We start from the raw sequence: 20,241 nt of genomic DNA, 5'->3' as shown, positions 1-20,241 counted from the left end.
TCAAATCAATAAAAGTGTTAGAAAGAGAAATATACGAAAGAAAGAAAGAGGAGTTGACTTGTAACCCCAAGAAGACTGAATGTTGTAATTAAATCAAAAGGTATTTCAACAAAGTATTAGTTTAAGGGTGTGATAAGATAAGGTTTATGGATGTGGTGAGAGAAGACATGCAGGTGGTTGGTGTGACAGAGCAATATGCAGAGGACAGGAAGAAATGGAAACAGATAATAATAACAGGTGATAACGTAATAAGGGATCTGGGGACCCAAGTAGATAGTAATCGCTCCTTTGATAATCACATTGCAAAGTGGTTAGAAAATCCTTCTATGTGGCCCACCTAATCACAAAAGGGTTTGCATCCAGATCAAAAGAGGTCATTGTGCCCCTCTACTCATCACTCATCAGACCCATCATAGAGTACAACGCCCCATTTGGGATGTACCTTACAAGACACCTGCAACAGCTGGAAAGACTACAGAAGTACCTCACCAAGAGGATCACTGGCCTCAAACAGATGCCCTATGCAGATCGACTGAAGAAACTCCAGCTGTACTCGGTTGCATATCACCTACTCAGAGGTGATCTCTGCCGGACATACAAGGCCATGTCCAACCCAGAATTGATGGACATACTCCACCTAAAGAAAACCTTATCCCCTCCAGCCACATGCTCTAGGGATCTAAACCTCACCACAACAATAAATAGGACGTGCTGGAGGGGCAGATTCCTGTCCCAGAGACTTTGCATGCTTTGGAACAAGATTCCAATCTACATTAGGCAGAGCTCTTCGCTAACACTCTTCAGAAGAAACCTATTCTAGTGGATGGGAAACAGAAAGTTTACCCCGGGGATCACTTCAGTGGCTCTGCTGGACAAAGGCACAGGGAACTAAATCTAAGGAGGTGGCGAAAGCCAACACATTCTGGCTAGGCTTATAAATGCCTTCGGGCAGATAGCCTAGTACCTACCTATGAACCTATGATCCGCTGTGGTGACCCCTAACTGGAACATCCGAAAGAGAAGAAAAAGATTAGTTTAAGGGTGCGCATACTTATGCAACCAGCTTATTGTACATTTTTTATTTTTTATATTTTTCCCCTAGCAGATCTGTTTGTTTTTCAATTGAATTGTACAGGTTATAGGTCACATTAAAGGTGGGAAAAGTTTTGAAATTATTTATTGTGGTCTCATTTTTTTATATCACAAAAACCTGGCATTTTAACAGGGGTGTGTACACTTTTTATATCCACTGTGTATACATTTTGCAGTTTCGACAGTGTGAAGGGAGATATATATATATATATATATATTTTTTTTTTTTTTTTACAAAATCTTCAGAATTAAGAGGTTGTGGATAGAGTGGGAGACAATGAGGCGCACAGCTGGGGGTTCCATTCTTCTGATAAGGATCTTCTGACCCTTGTAGACATTCAGCATACTATTGCTCCTACCTTCAGTGGAAACCCCCTCCATTTATACTTGTATTAAAAACAAGCAGTACTTTCACTTTCTTTACCGCTTGTAAATCGCAGACAAGCGGCTCAGCATTACTACCTCAACCAGTCAGTGACATGCTCCCCATCCATGAATTTAATGATGTTTAGGCAGGATTATACAAAAGAAGCAGAACCCTCACAGTTTTCTTTGTCACTTGGAAACCACAGAACTGCAGCTCAGCATTTCTGAACCAACAAATTGCTAACCCACCCCCACAGCTGTGAACTTAAAGACAAGCAGGATTAAACGGGGAGGGGGGGGGTATGTTGCAATAAAGTAAATAACCCTTAAAATCAGTATGCTGCTCAAGTCATAATGGTCACTGAAACAGTAGTAAAAGTGTGAATCAGGTGACCTTTTATTCATGCTTTTCTAATTATATGTCTATATGAAGCCATGCTGCTTGTAAGCACCGTTCACTTCAACGCAGTGCTCCCCTGCATGATCCAGCTTACACATCATGAAATTCTTGTACACAGAGTAAACACAGAGAAAATATCTGCTCAGAAATGCTAGACTGCAATACTGGAGCATACAATTTTATGGCTAACCATAAAGGCACTCCTACTTTATAACACCACTGAACTCAACAGACCTTTAGCTGATGAAAGCAGTTACCACAACATGCTCTGACATATCACTGGAACATTTACTTCAAACACTGTTTCTTTGACATTACTGTTTTTCGGTGTAGAAAACACACCAAACATAAAGCTTTGATAGGCTAACTGGGAGTTTGTGCCAGGGAATCCATCTCAAATACTCCATTCCTAATTCAAATATCAGAGTAACTTTCTTGCAGCAATCATCCCATAAAATGTACTGGGGAGTACTGCAATGGTGCAGTGGCTAGCCGTGTGACAATATGCAGGTGGCAAGATACACTAGTCATAACAAGGAAATTTCACCATTTCTTATAGGTGCTGCAATGTCAGAGGAAACTTTGCAAGCAAAGTACTTGTAGGATGAATTCTCCTGCATGGGAGCCTTTACCATCCACGAAAAAAGAATCCATAATCTGATTCTTTCACATAGAAGAAAATTTTGACAAAATGGTCACTAAAATGAGATCCTGACCTCAACAGAAGAGACTCATTAGTTATACATATTTTTTATTTAAAAATGTAATATACAGATTCACAACTATATATCCTCTATTACATTGGCATGAAGACGTGTTATTACAACACAATGCATTCTATCTTCTCATACTCCTTAATGTTTTCCCTCCTACTTGCCATTTCAACAGGCCGCAAATATTTTCCCCATGTTCTCTCTGCACTTCCCAGCTCAGCTACCTGAGCTCTCCTTCTATTCCACTTCTCTGCCAATCCATACCTCCTCTGACACAGTCCCAACATCCTCCTTATACTATTCTCCCCCAATGGCCTTAGACTACACCCTAAGAATTTACTCAAATCAATGACATTTATTTTCTCTACCACCACCTTGTCTAACTGCCCTTCATTTTTTTCCAGTTTTGTTTTAGTTATCATCACTTTAACCCACTGCACCATATAACCAAGACCTAGTCTATGTTAAAAAAAAGCTGTTATAGTACTAAGATTTCTTTAATCAGCATTCTCAAAAGCATGTTTCTAATAGCCTGAACTGATACACAAATAACTTGTCACAAACCAACACACACTCCTTTTAATACTCCCTCTAACATATTTTCTATTCTAGTAGCCATCACCCCAGGTAAAGATCCTGACATCTGCTTTAACTAATGATATGACATAATAGCTGTCTGGCTTTTCAAGCTGCTTTTCACCTTTTATCATGCCTATCACAACCAAACCCATCCTTTGCTGAGATCCTTTCCCTTTAAGTGCCCTACTCATAACTTCCTGTGGCCATCCTAGCACTTGTTTTCAATACAAACATATAATAGTCAATTGAAAAATCATCAGCCTCCTGACCTTTCCAGTTTCAAACTCTGAAGAGCATTCACAACCTTGCGTGCTCATCACAATCTGTCCCCAAATGCTACCACATTTCTCCTTACTGATTGTTACTCAGTCTACCAAGACTCCTGCCCTGCGTCCCCCTCTATCCCACTTCCCCATACTTTAAACTCCTCTCTGTATTTTGCATCAATTTTGTCAATGTCCTCCACATTTCCATTCTCCTTTTTATCCTAACCATCTCTGCACCCTCTCCATTTTCCCACAATGATCTCCTTTCACTGCACTTTCAACTCCAAATAACTGGCCTTCCCACCTGCTGGCTAAGCCCTACTAATCCCTGGCTCTCCCTACTTCTGCCACTACCTTACCTTCCTCCAGCGTCACACTCATCCACTTCCTAGCTTGTATCTTTTCTACCCATGATCCTTTGTCCTACTCCCCTGTGGCCATAACCTGAACTTCCTCAGTCTCTTCGCCCACTCCCTAACTACTTCTCCCTGCCCTTTCTTGTGCACCCTCTCTTCCACAATTCTAACTTGCCACACATGTGTATGTGTATCCCATACCTCTAGCTGTAAGCCCTTCCTCTACTTTAATTTTCTCCAGTGACTCTGTTGTAGTCCCTTGTAACTTTCCTTCTCATACATTGTACTTTCAACATATAGGTAAGTAGATAACACCATTGTGAATAACATAATCCAAAAACATCTTCAATACACCATGGGTCTCCTCATAAATAAGCCCCAAAATTTGCTTCACACCACCTCAGTGAACCAAACAGCAAACAGCAGCTTAGTAATAACTTGAATATTATCTCACAAAACCTTATAAAGCTTTTTAGCACCTCCTTTACCGTGATCAGATAGGACTCTTTCAAATGAATACTAACACAGTATGTCACAATTCACCACCCACACCATCTCCATCAGTATCGTCATATGATCTGAAAGGTTTCGCTCTCTTTTACCCTTAACTTTTACTACCATTTTTCTAATCAAAAAGCAGATCAAGCATATTACCTCACATTCAATCATCCCTAACGAATATGAATATTAACACCAACTGGCCCTGGACCAATCTGTTCATGAACTTCCAGATCACAAAACAAAAGAAATATGCAGAAAAATGGCATTTTACAGCAACTGTATTCTATCTGTTGCAGACAGTATGAGCTCAACTCCTCTTCACATTCATTGTGTCTTTGAATTTTCAAAATGCCCCCATGATCTCTCCCTTAAACTTGTTGTACTCTAATTCCTAGCTTTCTCTCCTCAATGTCTAGACTGCTCTGTCTACCTTTTCCCCATAAAGGGTTATTCTACCTTTTGCTTGCTTATCATATATCATATATGTTCAGCCCTCCAAAATAAGTATAACATTCTGCTATTTTAAAATGAAGTTGCATTGTACATCACAACCATTAGAATTCACAATATTACAACTTGTTCTTTCTAATACTAATGATGCAGTGCTTAATGCTCACAATACATTATTAATTATGATGTGCTTCAAAACATTTAAATCAGCTTACTTTACTGGGTATTCTTGGTTGGCCATTAAAGTCAGTGTCTCTCTGCACAACATTCTTCACCTCTGCATTTTTCTCTTCCTCTATGTTCACTGGTTTTACCCATACACAATCCTTTTCTCATTCCATCTCTCTTGTATTCTCTGGTTCTCCAGGTCTAGTTGACTTTATGACAACAATCATGCAATTTTATTATTCCACCATCAAGGCTCCACAAAACAAAGCAAGACACTGGGCTGTGTTCATTATACACTCAGAAATATACCCGAACGTAGACCTCTCATTTTCTAACCTTTAAGTGTTTTCCTTAACAGAAAACCCCACATCAGCTCCTCTCTTGCTAGTCATTTCTTCATCTCAACCTTCCTTCTAAAAAGGTACAACTTGCTTGGACTACCTAATGTCTTACTCCCAAAACCTGGCCCTCAAGTGCTTCTCTGCTCCTCTTCTCCTTCCCTCATCTCTCCATTGGCAGCCTCTTGGGTAATGCATTCCCCCTTTGGCTGTGATGTCTGCTTATTTTCTACATTTTTGTGGCCTTTGTCTTCCACCTTTTGCCCCTGCTCAATGCATTCCACCACCCGCTTCAAAGAGATTATTATTATGCCAGTTCGCTCTGGCCCCCTCACTCTTCTTCTCTCTCTTGGAGATAGATTCCTTCCCTCTGCTGCCTGGGCTCATCCAGCTCCATTTTAAATTTATTTTGTCCCACTGGAGACTTCAGTGTAGAGGTTATCACATTTGCACCCCTTACCCTTATCCCCTGCATCTTTAATAGCTCCCATTCTGCATGTCCCATTGAAGCATTTCCCAGACAACTGCACTGCCACTTCATCCGTGCTGAACCTAATCCCCTCAAAAGTGGATGGGGGGGCTGACCTCCACCTTTTTCAAACCACAGCAACCTAAGAAGGGTACTGCAGTACGGCCATCACCAGTGAATGATTGAATTTCCAAGTCATCATCACCACTGAATGCTTGAATTTCTAAGTCACCATCACATTTTCTTAACTCAACTTACATTAGACTGAAGAATCCTCCACCAACAATGCTCTTTTCCCCCATTACTAACTATTTTTTTAATCTTGCATAACGCAGGAGATACTGTTTTGCTCTGTACTCTAGCATCTTCTCTATTAGATGTCTAATACATATACTGTGGTGTCCCTCTTCCAGGTGTTCCCTTCTACCATGACCTCTAGCCTCCATGGAAACATTTCAAATATTTACTGGATAAATTAAACAACATTGCCTCCCTGTACATTTTGCCAGTTCCACTAGGGGCTAATTCTCATGTCTACCTGTGTAAAAGCCAAATATCTCTTTAAAACACATACACTCGTTTCCGCTACCACTCTAATTCATGTGTGCTCATAAACCCCTCCATTCACACACACACACACACACACACACACACACACACACACACACACACACACACGCGCACACACACACACACACACACACACTACCCTTTTAGTTTAGTTTAGTCCCTTTTGATCTGACTAAAGCTCTCTATTTGACTGATCAGCTGCACTGTGAAACCTTCCTTAGTGCATATGCAGCACTCAGTAAACTTTTTCTCTATGCTGATACTAGTCTCTTCCATCCTTAATTGCTTCTCTACCAGGACTCATCCTCGCAAACACCACTTTAAAGGGGACCAACAGTCTCAGGCTCCTTTATTTCACCTTTTTAAACAGTTGATGGGTCGTTCTATTCTAAATTATGTTAAAGAGACCCTTAGAGAAGAACACTCGTGTTAGGGACCTATAATAAACTTGGCTCAAAAGAGCCACCTTCCCAGAGAGAAAGTTAACTGTTTTCACAGTAACCCAAACAATGCATTTTTCTGAGTAGTAACTGCTACTTAATCAGTTCATAAATGTATATTTGATATATTACTAAGGTAAAAGTCAATCTACTCATCATACTATTCTTTCATCATCACCGGTTAAGAAAAGTCCATGTTTAAACATAGGTTTCTCATGTTTGCTTAGGCCTCCTCTGAAACATGTTTCACCTCTATGTGAGGTCACCATTTTCCCTCAAGAGCACTGGATTACAATCTATTATGAAATTACGTTTAACAATAACCTACACTCTCTTGCAAGCATTTGCTGCTCAAATAAACCCTCAGATATTGCTTTCAGGAACTACATAGAAACATGAGAAATCAATAACCACTCATTACCAAGAAAACATCTTACTCATTATTTCATATTTAATTCCCTTTTACAGACCTTACCACAGCTAAGGACTACAAGCGGTCAGATGTTGGCTTGTCAATCATGAAACAGATGTTATACACTATCTCACTACCATACCATTCTTTTGCAGACCTGCAACAGCATGGAGCTATATGGTTTACACATCATCATTTTCAGATGTCAACAGAAGTTCTGACAATGAACCTTCTCTGTGCCCACTTCTTGACTTTCGGCATTTAATGAAATGGGATTTCAATGGAAAATTAAACTGATCTCTTCCGCAGTTAGTAAGTGCAAACAGCTCCACAGAAGTTCATGCTTCAAACCTAGTGCCTCCACTCTGATTTTCTTTCCATAAAAACACCTACAGAGAAACAACTAATTCTACTTATCTGAAAACACTAAGGAAGAATAATTTCATTTGCTCAAAGGGATGTTTTTAACATTTTATACTTCCAGCCCCAGCAGAATCTCTTTGTCCTGTGGGACAGAAAATTCAATTTGTTTCAAGCTGCTACTGATAGGACCAAATCTGTCAAAACATATGCATCATTTCAGCTGACGTTAAATGTCACGGAACCAAGATGCAAATGTCAGAAGTCAACCTGCCAAGAAAAAAAAATATACAAAAGTATTTCAACTTTGCTCCCATCCTTTTCTGCCTACGACATGTTGCCTTAGAACTTAAATATTGCAGTGGGTACAGATTCCAGTTAAAGACATCCTTTTCCATATTTTATATGACAAAGCCTCTAACAGGAACTTTTCATTAAACTGACATTTTCTTCAAGGCGGATTTATGCTCATCAGTTACTGTGACTACAGACCTCAACAAAAAATCTGAACTACTATGATCAAGTTGCCCCCTTCCCCCCACAATATAAAGTGGGTATCTGGAAGAACACAGCCAGGAACCGATGCATGATATATGACAAGCTGTGGAGGAGTTAAAATACATGATAGTCAAAACACAGGCCATGCTACATGTTTCACAACTGCTGCATACGTGATCAGTTGTCATCCACCCCTCTCACAGCTTCAAATGAAATGGCCACTTTCCCCACTTAAATGTCTGCTGTTACAATGTCTGAGTGCAGTTTGGGATCTTTGCTCCTGCTTCTACTTTCCCAATTCAAGCATTATATCTCCAATGTACAAGGCAGTTATGCTACTATCAAGAAGATTCTCAATCTCTCATTAAAAAAAAAAAAACTGATCATCATCTCATGCATATTTACTGGCATCTTCAGCTGCTCACACAATTCTACATGGTTTGTTGGTATCCTGGCCCTCTGATTTTAGTCTATAACACAGTTCTCATTTGTTCTCTGGTGTACTATGAAATAACATCACTTTCTCTTTCTACTGTATTAATGCCTCCATTTTGTTTAGCATTATCTAAGACTATATTTATTACTGTTTTCTGCTGCATCTGAAGACATCGCAGTCTCACTGAATAAAGGCCCTTTTAAAACACAAACATGGGGTAAGCCATCAGTTTACAGACTGCAGAAACATATCCATGATACAAACTAACAGTGAAGCAAGCAAATTTCATAATGCCAGAGATCAACAAACATCACAGATTCCAGCGCCAAAATGTCATCCAGCTACTGCTTAAAATTTTATAAGGTCTTTTCTCCTCTAACATGTTCCAGGACACAGTCCAAAATAGAAGCCACCTCTCTGATTCACAGCATCCCTTACATTAATCACAAAAGACAATACTTCAGTGTGGAATACTGTAATACAAAGGTAGTAACCTAGTTACGTGCAGTACAAATGACACATTACAGACAAGGCAAACAGAGTAAATTGATAACCACATGTCAGTAACAGCACTACAAGCTGTCTTTAGTTGGTAATACTGGAGACAGGAAAGGGGAAAGGCAAATACGGAGCAGAATGAGGTACTTTGGAGGTGCAGTTAGGTGAGGGACTTAGAGTAGGACTTAGATTTAGATAATGCTAAAAAAGGGACAATAGGAGGTTAGTATAGAGATAAAGATAGGAAGAGAAGATGGGTGAAAATACTGTGGTTGTAAGGCAGAGATGGATGCTCTATAGACTCAAAGAACCATAGTGAATGTTGAAAGCCAAACAGGATATGGGTCAGTTTTTGAACATTAATGTGTGACAAGAATACAATGAAGAAAACTGACTCAAAGTTCCAACCCTGCAGAATACAAGTCAGATGTTCCTAATCGCAGCTCTTCTTTCCCAGCACTCGGCTAATCTTCCAACCATTCGGTTCACCTGCCAGTGTGTCCAGCCTTCCAAGTTCTTTCCTTGCAGCGATTAGCAGAAAACTAGATGATGGATCTAGGTAAACAAGGAGTATGTACTGTCCTTATAATCTGAATGCTACAATGGAACATATTAAATCATCCTGCTACCTGAAAAATAGGATCATAGGAGGTGACTAGGCTAATGGCCCTGAGGCCCTTATAAACCTAGCCAAGAGTTTATTCCCAAAATAAAGAAATCTAAGTCAGCACATGTCACCCCTGTCAGTGAGGGATACAGGTGAAACCCCTGGGACAAATTTGTGGTTTTCCATCCACTCATCAAGGCTGCGCTTGAAGAGGATCAGCAAGGTACTGTGTTTGACATGTATGGTAAGTCTATTCCAGAGACAGGGCAGCCTCTGGGAGACAAACCTGTCTCTCCAGCAAGTTTTGTTGATGTTTCATATTAGATTTAGGCCTTTCGAGCAGGTAATGCACGAGGAGTTAGACTTATGGATATGGAGCATCTCTAGTAGAGCAGGGTCCGAAATTGCTTTGTAGGCGAGACACAGATCACCTCTGAGCAATCTGTATGATACCAGGTAAAATGATAGCAATTTGAGCCTGTCCACATTGGACAAGTGTTGGAGGATATGGATTCTCTTGCGAGGTATTTCTGTGGCCTTTCCAGTTGGTGCAGGTGTTTGGAGAGGTACATATCAAACGGGACATTATCCTTAATTACTGGCCTAATGAGGGAGGAGTACAGAGAGGTAATAACCTCCTTTTTTCTGGATGCAATCCCTTCACTTATGAGATGAACCAAGTAAAAGGCTTTTCTGACCACTGCCACTATATGATGGTCAAATGTGATATTGTTTTCAACCTGAGTATCCAGATCTCTCACCACAGGTTGTGTGCTTTGGGGGTTGCCGTTGATGTCGTAATCAGTAGGGGGCCATGTTTTACTGAATGGTATGATAATACATTTTCTTGCATTTAACTTAAGACCATGACTTTGGCACCAGTCATTTGTTTCTGTGAGACCCTCTTGCAGTATGTTAACATCATCTGGGGAGTCAATGATAGCACCCAACTTACAGTCATCCACAAACTTTATCAGTCACAGGCCTTTTGTCTTTGCTTGGACCTCTGTGAAGTAGATGCCAAACAGTAGGGGTCACAGGACAGATCCCCAGGGAACACCAGGTCTGCTGTTGGAGGTGGAGGTGCCTAGTTTGACTTTGTGGGGTCTATCTGTGAGCCAGTTGGCCACCCACCTGATGAGGTAGGGATTTATGCCAAGTTGTGTTAGCTTTTCAATGATGCCAGAGTGGGAGATTGTGTCAAAGGCCTTGGCCAAGTCAAGGTAAGCTGTATGTATTGACTTTCCCTCATCCAGAGCCTTGGTGACAGTCTAAAAGACGTCAGCCAGGTTCAACATGCAAGATCTGCCTGTGATAAATCTGAATTGGGTGAGGTCAAGTGCTTGGAGATTACCTATGTCCTTGTTTATGAGGTCCATAATAATACGCTCCATGGCTTTACAAATCAGACTTGTCACACTAATGGGGCGATAGTTTCCAGGGTCAGTAATGGCACCACCTTTGTGCAAAAGGATTAGGATGGCAGTTCTCCACTCTGCTGGAATAAAGCCTGTACTTAGGCTGTGGCTGAATAGGGTGCTCAATGGCGAAGCTGGTGCAAAATGCAGCCTGGGATACTATCAGATCTCATGGAAGCTGTGTTCTTTGCCTTGGATAGGGCCTTTAACACTTGAGCAATAGAGATATGAGGTGCAGGACAAGTATCGGGGATGTCGAATGGGCCTTTGGGGGGCAGACAGGGGGTGAAGTCTGCACTGAACCTATCTACTAAGAGGTTGGCTAAGTCAATGGAATCAGTGTAAGTGATACTGTTAAGTACTAATTTGGAACAAACCTGAGCTTTGCCATGGAGGTTCCTGATGTAACTGAAGAAGGCTTTGTGGTTTCCCTTTGTTTTGGAGACTAGTTTTGATTCATAATCGGCTTTGGAGGTTTTCACTAGTGAACTAATTTGCTTGTTGAGGCTAAAGAGGGAGTTTTTCCAATTTCGAATTTGTTCCTTTTTACCCCTAGACAACAGTTTCTTCCTTTTGTTGTAAAGCCTGTTGATAGAGGATGTCCACCAGACAGGTTTGTGTTTCCTTGAGGAGCAGATTTTAGTTCTGTTGGGTATTGTTGAGTCCATGCAGTTGTACAAGTGCTTGTATACTGCACTGGCGTACTGTTCGGCAAAGTTATTTGCATCCTCTCTTGGGGGGTGTGAAGCTACTGACACGCTCCCTTAGGAGTTTGTAGTCAACTTCTGAGAAGTTTTTTAGCCTGGTTACAGCTGGGGGGGGGGGGCTATCTGGGAAAGATACTTTGTATTGAGACAGACTGATGATCTCTCTCACCAGGGGAGTACATATTATGGGAGTGGTGCAACAGTCATCCATGTTGGTGAGAACCAAGTCCAGAATGTTATCTCCCCTTTTGGGGATGAGACAAGCTGGTCTAGAAAAATTAGAACTGATGAAGTCAAGGAATCATTGCTAAGCACATTAGTGCAGAAATAGTTCACCCAGATTATGGTGGGGCAGTTGAAGTCACCAAGGATCAAGGTGTTAGGGGGTACCTTGATGGAATCAAGTAGGTCCAAGTAGGAGGAGTAGGTGTCCCGAGTCATGGAGGGGGGTCTACAGCTGGCTATAACTTGGATGGGTGTCTTACCAACTGTCAGCTGCATCTGAAGTAGTTCCAGTGTGTCATGCTGGCAAACCAGTCTGGAGGTGTGCCTGTCCTTAATGAAGATAGAGACTCCACCACCCTTAGTCTTTCGGCCTCATTTTGGGGTCGGAATGCGTGGAATGAGGTATAGCCTCCATAGCCATGAACCAAGTTTCACTGACTGCACAGACATCAGCATCTTCTAGTGCAAGGAGAGCCTCCAGTGAGTGCATTTTCAGGTTAAGGCTCCTAGCATTAAGCATCATGACCTTCAATTTGCTTTCTGACAGATCTTTTATGTTTGAAGATTTCTTTTTGGGGTATTGCCTAAAAAAGGTGCAATGAGGGAGACTGTTGTCCAGGATCCGGAATCCCAGGGGTGACAGGTGGAGGACATCTGTGGCAAAGCATCAAGGCCTGTCAACCATGTCATCCCAGAGAGGGTTCACACCAACATGGATAATGACAGAGTCATACTTCAAAGTCATACTTGTACCTGTTGTGGCGCGACTTAACTGCATGCATGATGTGGCAGATTCTGGAATCTGACAGACAACTGACCGTGACCTTCTCCTTGTTGCGTCTGGTGAGGGGGATATCGGTGTGTATCACAATTGAGTTGCCAATGACTAGCATGTTGGTTTATTGTTATGCCTTATGGGCTGTGTTTGTGAGACACTGGTGTGTTGTCTGCTGAGTGTGATGTGTTTGGTGGTGTGTGTGGAACATTTGTGAGTGTGGTTTGGAGTGGAGTCATACATAGTTAAGACATGGTATTTACAGACTACAGTGTCCCTATTCTCTTTTCAAGTTAGTCAGTTAATATGATACAAATTTTATTCTGCTTCTTTCTTAGCTATAGCTGACTTGAAAAGCCATTATGTTTATTTTTAAAGGAATATAATTATCACTGTGGAAAGTGATTCCCCCATAGCCTACTGCCAGCATTCTGTGTAAAATTGCATGCTCTGATGAGCTATCAGTACATCTATAAGCTATACTGCTTCTGCCAGCCATGGAAACCAACAGACTGCTTACGCGTTTCCCCAGATTTCCCAACAAATAAATTCAAAATAAATATGATATTAACATACTTAACTGCACAGCATGTTCTATGAAAGTCATCATCAAAAGGTTGTGTCCCACAACACCTCTCTCACTTGCCCTATACTCGTCTACAGTTATGATCATGAAATTACATGCAATGTTTGCCAAGTGAAAGTGTCCACAAATTACAAATTCTGCACACCCACAATTAAACATACTCAGTCCACTAAGCAAGCTAACTTCTCAGCTCTCTCACATTACTAACTGTATGGGTTGCATCCCTCATTTTTGCTCTAACCACACCGAGAACACAATATTCCACATTATACAACAACCCCCCCCCCCCCATTGATATTCCAAAATGTGCACGCTGATTGGTCAGCTTGCACGTTGTAAATCAGACTTATACTACCGGAAAAAGGTCCGGTCGCCTGTACTTTTTCCATTAGTGTGTCTTTTTTTTTTTTTACAGAGCAAGAGAGCAAATGATTTTTTGTTTTAGTCCGTCTCACTCACTTAAAGGAGCTTTTACAGCGAGACACAGCTTTAAAAAGTAACAGAGATCTTCCTTTCTCTGTTGCTTTTTTTAAAGCTGTCTCGCTATGTTAAATGGGTTTAACATAGCGAGACAGCTTTAAAAAAAAAAAGCAACGGAGATTCTCCGTTGCTTTTTTAAAGCTGCCTCGCTATGTTAAACTCCTTTAACATAGCGAGATACTTTGTAAAAAGCAACAGAGATCTTGCTTTCTCCTTTGCTTCCACCCACAGCTCTCATGTACTGCGCAAGCATACGCATGCGTAGTACATCAGAACTGCCGCAGAATACCAGACAGCTGCGGAAGGGCAGCACGGAGGCATTATACAATGCCATTATTTAAGAAAAGTATTTTTTTTCTTAAATAATGTCATTGTATAATAGCAATAACCCACTTCTGGGTGTGGGTTTACTCACGGTTGTCTTTGGTTGGCCACTCGGGCTTCGTGTTCGTGACCAAACCACACCAACCATGGGTAAATCCAGCATTACCCACACCCAGGGGTGGGTTATTGCTTAAATGCCTAATGACACTCCAGTTTTTAAACTATACATTAAAGGTAATCTGTATTGTTCTGGTGATAACACATTTTTGTAAACATTATTTCAGTGATCATAATGCCTTTTGAACTTTTAGTCTCACGTTAGAGAAAGTGTCACGCAGTCATCTTAGCGGACAGTCATGTTAATGCGTGTACAAAAATGGTATACTGAATACTTCAATTCAACAGAATAAACTATTTAAACACAAGACTGGGTTTCCAATTACCATCGTTGCATTTAAATTGACAAAGTCCGTCTTCCCCTCCAAGAAGATCAAGAGCTGCGTTTAAATATAAATCTATCTTGTGAATTCCATTCCTTATAGTTTTCAGGGTCACTCGCCAATCAGGGGTTTCAGCCGGTGGTCGGTGCCCAGCAGTGTGGCATGCAAAAATGTTAATAAGAAGCACACGGAAAACAGCTACTACGGTACCTTTCGAAGTTCGCATAGTTTTATATCATAAAAGTCCGAAAAAGTGAGTTCCCTAGTAAAATTCATAAATGTCAAAGCTTTGCGAGTAGCTTATATAGCCCATGGTACTGAAAAATACATTAAGTAGTGCAAACGAACATGCGATCTTTGGGTAATGAAACGCCACAATACATTTTCTTCAAGGGGTGGCAGAATAAATACTTCTGGATAATGCTATTGCTGCATAAGAATGATGATTAACAAATAATCAAAACACGCGGTCCTCACTTATTTTTACCATTATTGAAGTACCGTACTTCCGGGGTGCACAAACTACGTCTATCGATTACAAACGTAATGTGTTTGATAACGTGGGCTTTTCTGAAAGATAGTAAAAGTTGACTGTCGTGTGTCATAGTTTCTGTGAGCCAATAGGGATTTCTCCACTTGTGGGAACCGGAAATTAGAAACTGCTGTCCATGAAGTTTGATCCAGCAATAGCATTGCCCTGGGCGTGTGGAATCATGGTTGTGGCTAGAGTCCCTTGGTTGAAGGGACCTAGTCCTTTCAGCAAGGGAATCTAGCCCGCTCATAGTGAAATGGCTAGATTCTAGTGGGGAAAAGGACCGTCTTTACAGCAATAGATTCTAGCCTCGTTGCATAGCTCTCAACCTTCCATCTCCAAAATTAGGAACACTAGCCCTCATAATGTGGAACAAATGGGCAAAATGTGGAACACATACTAATGGCTTACTAACAACCTCAACTAGGAAGGCCATAGGATGGTTAAAATATGCTGGTTTTACTTATAAAGAAGATCCTTTAATGAATTAATGTGATTCATTTCTATTTACCATGGATTTCACTTAAAAAAATCCTAACACTGAATGTGTGACAGAGTCTTTCAATGTGGAACATTGAGGAACTTTGAGGAACATGAACTTTTTAAGACCCCAAATGAGGTATGTTCCTCGTAATGTGGTACACTTGAGAGGTATGCCTCGTTGTTGTGAGCATGCTAGATTCCCTTGGTTGAAGGGACCTGGGGGCCTATCAGCCAAGGGAATCCAGCCTGTGCTATATGAGAAGGCTAAATTCTAGTGGGGAAGAGGACATTCTTTGCAGTAATAGAATTTAGCCTTCTCACTTAATACAGGCTAGATTCCCTTGGCTGAAAGGACCTGGTTATTAATAAACATGAGGTAATCTGATGTAATACATGATAGACAGGGACCTTTCAGAGCATGGAATCTAGTTATTTTAATATCTGCGGTAGTGGTGCTGCGGTAGCGTTGTTGCCTCACAGTAAGATGTCCAGTTTGATTCTCAGCTAGAGCGTCTTCTGTGTGTGTGTGTGTGGGGGGGGGGGGACTTTCAAGTCCCCCTGTATAAAACCCGCTTTGGTGCGGCTTTGTGCGATTTTGAGCATAGCGCAGCATCGGGCAGCTCCGCTTAACTGGGTTTAAACCATTCTCGGCTCCACAAAGTCTGCTCTTCACTTTTTCCCTTAGAACTGATCTAGTTCTCATAATAAACACCCTATTCCTACCGTAAAGCCTGGCACTTGCACACTAAAGCAGTTATATAAGTCAGCACTAAAAAATTAAAAGCACTACACTCTCACAAACTCCCCTTGAGTATCTTGTTCCCCATTGGCCCTTTTTTTCAATTATAAAGGAATTCCCAATACTATTCTAGCATGTCCAAAGGTCAGTTGTCAATCTCCTCTCCGGTCCAGCTGGTGAATCTGGGAATCTTGAGGCAATGTTACAACTGCCTCATGTACACAGACAACCCTCTTCTCCTCCCAACAAATTCCAACACATGTGAGAGATGCAACCATATAGCCAAACTGGAGGCTAAGCTCACTCAACTCAGTACTGGCGTAACCAGTCAGGAGGAGAAGGAAACCACACTCACTACAATTCCAGTCTCACATAGACCTACCACGACAGCAAACCAAACATAAACACACAAAAACATACTCATAGGCTCTAAATAAAAATCTGCCTAAGCAGCAGAGACCTCCAAAGCAGACACCCAAGCAACAGCTACCCCAAAACAAAACACGTGCAACACATAGCTCACAAAGCCAGTGTGCCGAACAGTCACAGCCCTTAAGGCTAAACAACACACCTGATACACTTGTAATAGGTGACTCTATCGTCAGGCACACTGACGTCCCGCTCACCAGGCTGAACAAGGAGAAGGTCACGGTGAGCTGCCTGTCGGGTGCTAGGATCCGCCACATAACACAAGCACTCAGGTCACTCCAAGGCAAGTACAAATATGCCTCAGTCATTGTCCATGCTGGTGTGATTGACCTGAGACGTACCTCCCTGGACTACGTGAAAAGAGACATAGAGGAGCTCTCTGAGCATGTAGCCCAGGCCGGTATAACCCTGACCTTGAGTAGCATCTTACCCTCACCAAGAATGATGCCACAATATGAAGACAAGATGATAAATTTCAACAATTGGCTTAAGTATTGGTGTCATTCAAAGGGGATCCAATGCCTGTCAGCCTGGGATGACATGCTCAACAAGCCACGATGCTTCGCTAGGGACGGCTTGCACCTGTCACCCCTGGGCTTTCGGATATTGGCAAAGGCTCTTGCCACCCCCATAGTGCCGTTTTTAGGCAAGGCTCAAAAGACAATCCCACCTCCATAGGTATCACAAGGGATAAGAAACTTAGAGTAATGCTACTCAACGCCAGAAGTCTAAACCTCAAGATGCATACACTCAAAACTCTCCTTAGCATGGAGAACATCGATATCTGTGCAGTAATAGAAACCTGGTTCAAGGCTCCGAGAGCACCCCAGCACTACCAGGTTACACCTCAAACCATGCTTTTCGCCCCAAAACTTGGACCGAACCACAAAAGGAGGGGAGTATCAATATTCACAAAGATACCCACACCTCCAGGTTGGTGGCACAGCACGAAGCATCAGAGACTATCCATGTGCAACTAACAGTGGGTAAAACTGCCTTCCAGTTTATAGCCTGCTACAGACCACCATCCCAAACCCAGGAACCCCACTCGGCCTTCCTGAGAACACTGGAAAATATGAAGGTCTCTCCAAACACCATTATATTGGGTGACTTCAACTACCCAAACATAGACTGGGAGCATTACTCTAGCTCCAACACCCTAGCCCAAAGGTTCCTAGAATTTATAAACTCAAATGCTATGGAACAACTTGTTACCACTCCCACAAGAGGGAAAACATACTGGATCTGATCATCACCAACATGGGGGCTCTATGCTCCAGACCAGAAGTGTATCCCTCACTGGTAAGATCAGACCATAAACTAATCTCACTAGATATTCACATCCCGACCCCACCCCCTGCCCAGAAAACCACAGTGAAAAACTTCTCTAAAGCAAATTTCACACTCCTCAAAACCGAGGTGGAATCATTCAAAGCCCCCGGGCCTGTGGAAAATATGGCCCAGACCGCAGAATCCTTTATAAACGCATTCTATGAACACCTTCAGGAATGCATGGATCATGCAATCCCAAATAAAACCAAGACCCAATCCTCCAAAGGCAGGCATCCTGTCTGGTGTACCCCAGCCATAAACAAACTATACAATAGAAGGAGGAAGCTACTACTTGATAGAGCAAAATCCCAAAAAGGGAAGGCATCTCTGATCAGTATTAGCAAAAAACTACGGGCACTCATAAAATCATCTAAGGCCGGCTTCAAGAGAAATATTGCACAGGACACTATGGATAATCACAAGGCTTTCTTTAGTTATGTTAGGAACCTGGGTGGGAATTCCCAGATATGCTCAGAATTAGTCCAAAATGACAAAAAATACACCGAACCCACAGACATTACCAACATCCTAGCTGGCAGGTTGAGCAGAAACTCCCCCCCCCACCAAAAGGGCAAATATCTATCCCAGCAGTGTGCTGCCCCCCTGACATCTCAGATGCTCAGGTAAGAACCGCCCTCTCCAAAGCAAAAAACACAGCATCAATGGGACCAGACGGTGTCCCAGGCTGCGTCCTACATGAACTCCAAGAAGAGCTAAACCCAAACATAAAACTACTGTTCAATCTCAGCCTTACTACAGGATATGTACCCAAAGAGTGGCGTCGAGCAACAGTGGTCCCTCTCCACAAAGGTGGTGCCTCAACGGATCCTGGAAACTATCGCCCCATAAGCCTGACTAGCTTGGTCTGCAAAGTTATGGAAAGGATCATCATGGACCACATAAATAAAGATATTGGGGACCTACAGACACTGGATCCTACCCAGTTCGGCTTTGTTAAGGGCAGATCCTGCCCCTTAAACCTGGTCGATTTCTTTGAAACAGTCACCAAGACCATTGACGAGGGGAAGGTGGTCCACACAGCCTACCTGGACCTCGCAAAAGCCTTCGATACAATACCCCACTCGGGCATTATAGATAAGCTCACCAGCTTAAATATAAACCCCTATGTCACTAGATGGGTTGCGAACTGGCTCAAGGACAGAACCCACATGGTTAGAATTGCTGGAGCCATGTCAGACTCCAAACCAGTTACAAGTGGCATCCCACAAGGCTCAGTCCTGGGACCTCTCTTGTTCGGTATATATTTCTTGGAGGTACAGGCCAACATGGAAGGACTGTGGCTGACCAAGTTCGCAGATGACTGCAAACTAGGCGCCATAATCGACTCTCCAGCCGACACAAGCATCCTCCAAAAGGGCCTCATAGAAACAGACAACTGGTGCCAGAGCCATGGCCTCAAGCTAAATGCCTTTTATCGTCAGGCACACTGGACGTCCCGCTCACCAGGCTGAACAAGGAGAAGGTCACGGTGAGCTGCCTGTCGGGTGCTAGGATCCGCCACATAACACAAGCACTCAGGTCACTCCAAGGCAAGTACAAATATGCCTCAGTCATTGTCCATGCTGCTGTGCTTGACCTGAGACGCACCTCCCTGGACTACGTGAAAAGAGTCATAGAGGAGCTCTCTCAGCATGTAGCCAGGGCCGTATAACCCTGACCTTGAGTAGCATCTTACCCTCACCAAGAATGATGCCACAATATGAAGACAAGATGATAAATTTCAACAATTGGCTTAAGTATTGGTGTCATTCAAAGGGGATCCAATGCCTGTCAGCCTGGGATGACATGCTCAACAAGCCACGATGCTTCGCAAGGGACGGCTTGCACCTGTCACCCCTGGGCTTTCGGATATTGGCAAAGGCTCTTGCCACCCCCATAGTGCCGTTTTTAGGCAAGGCTCAAAAGACAATCCCACCTCCATAGGTATCACAAGGGATAAGAAACTTAGAGTAATGCTACTCAACGCCAGAAGTCTAAACCTCAAGATGCATACACTCAAAACTCTCCTTAGCATGGAGAACATCGATATCTGTGCAGTAATAGAAACCTGGTTCAAGGCTCCCGAGAGCACCCCAGCACTACCAGGTTATACCTCATACCATGCTTTTCGGCCCCAAAACTTGGACCGAACCACAAAAGGAGGGGGAGTATCAATATTCGTCAAAGATACCCACACCTCCAGGTTGGTGGCACAGCACGAAGCATCAGAGACTATCCATGTGCAACTAACA

At 42.4% G+C, this 20,241-nt stretch overlaps 2 protein-coding genes across 2 annotated transcripts in view; one reads left to right on the top strand and one right to left on the bottom strand.

The window, feature by feature from the left end:
- Positions 1-15,078, bottom strand: part of PLA2G12A (phospholipase A2 group XIIA) — a 260,856-nt gene extending 245,778 nt beyond the window's left edge. Inside the window, exon 1 of the mRNA XM_044062126.1 lies at positions 14,478-15,078. Within this exon, the coding sequence (XP_043918061.1) occupies positions 14,478-14,700 (223 nt within the window). The 5' untranslated portion in view covers positions 14,701-15,078. The remainder of the gene's footprint in view (positions 1-14,477) is intronic.
- The window catches only part of CASP6 (caspase 6), a 1,203,724-nt gene that overhangs the window by 736,901 nt on the left and 446,582 nt on the right, over positions 1-20,241 (top strand). The window lies entirely within an intron of this gene.

The sequence above is a fragment of the Protopterus annectens genome, chromosome 2.part1 (genome assembly GCF_019279795.1).
Source record: "Protopterus annectens isolate FY-2018-M chromosome 2.part1, PAN1.0, whole genome shotgun sequence".
Lineage (NCBI taxonomy): Eukaryota > Metazoa > Chordata > Ceratodontiformes > Protopteridae > Protopterus > Protopterus annectens.
The sequence above is the reverse complement of the archived record's forward strand: the minus strand, read 5'-3'. Positions and strand labels throughout refer to the sequence as shown.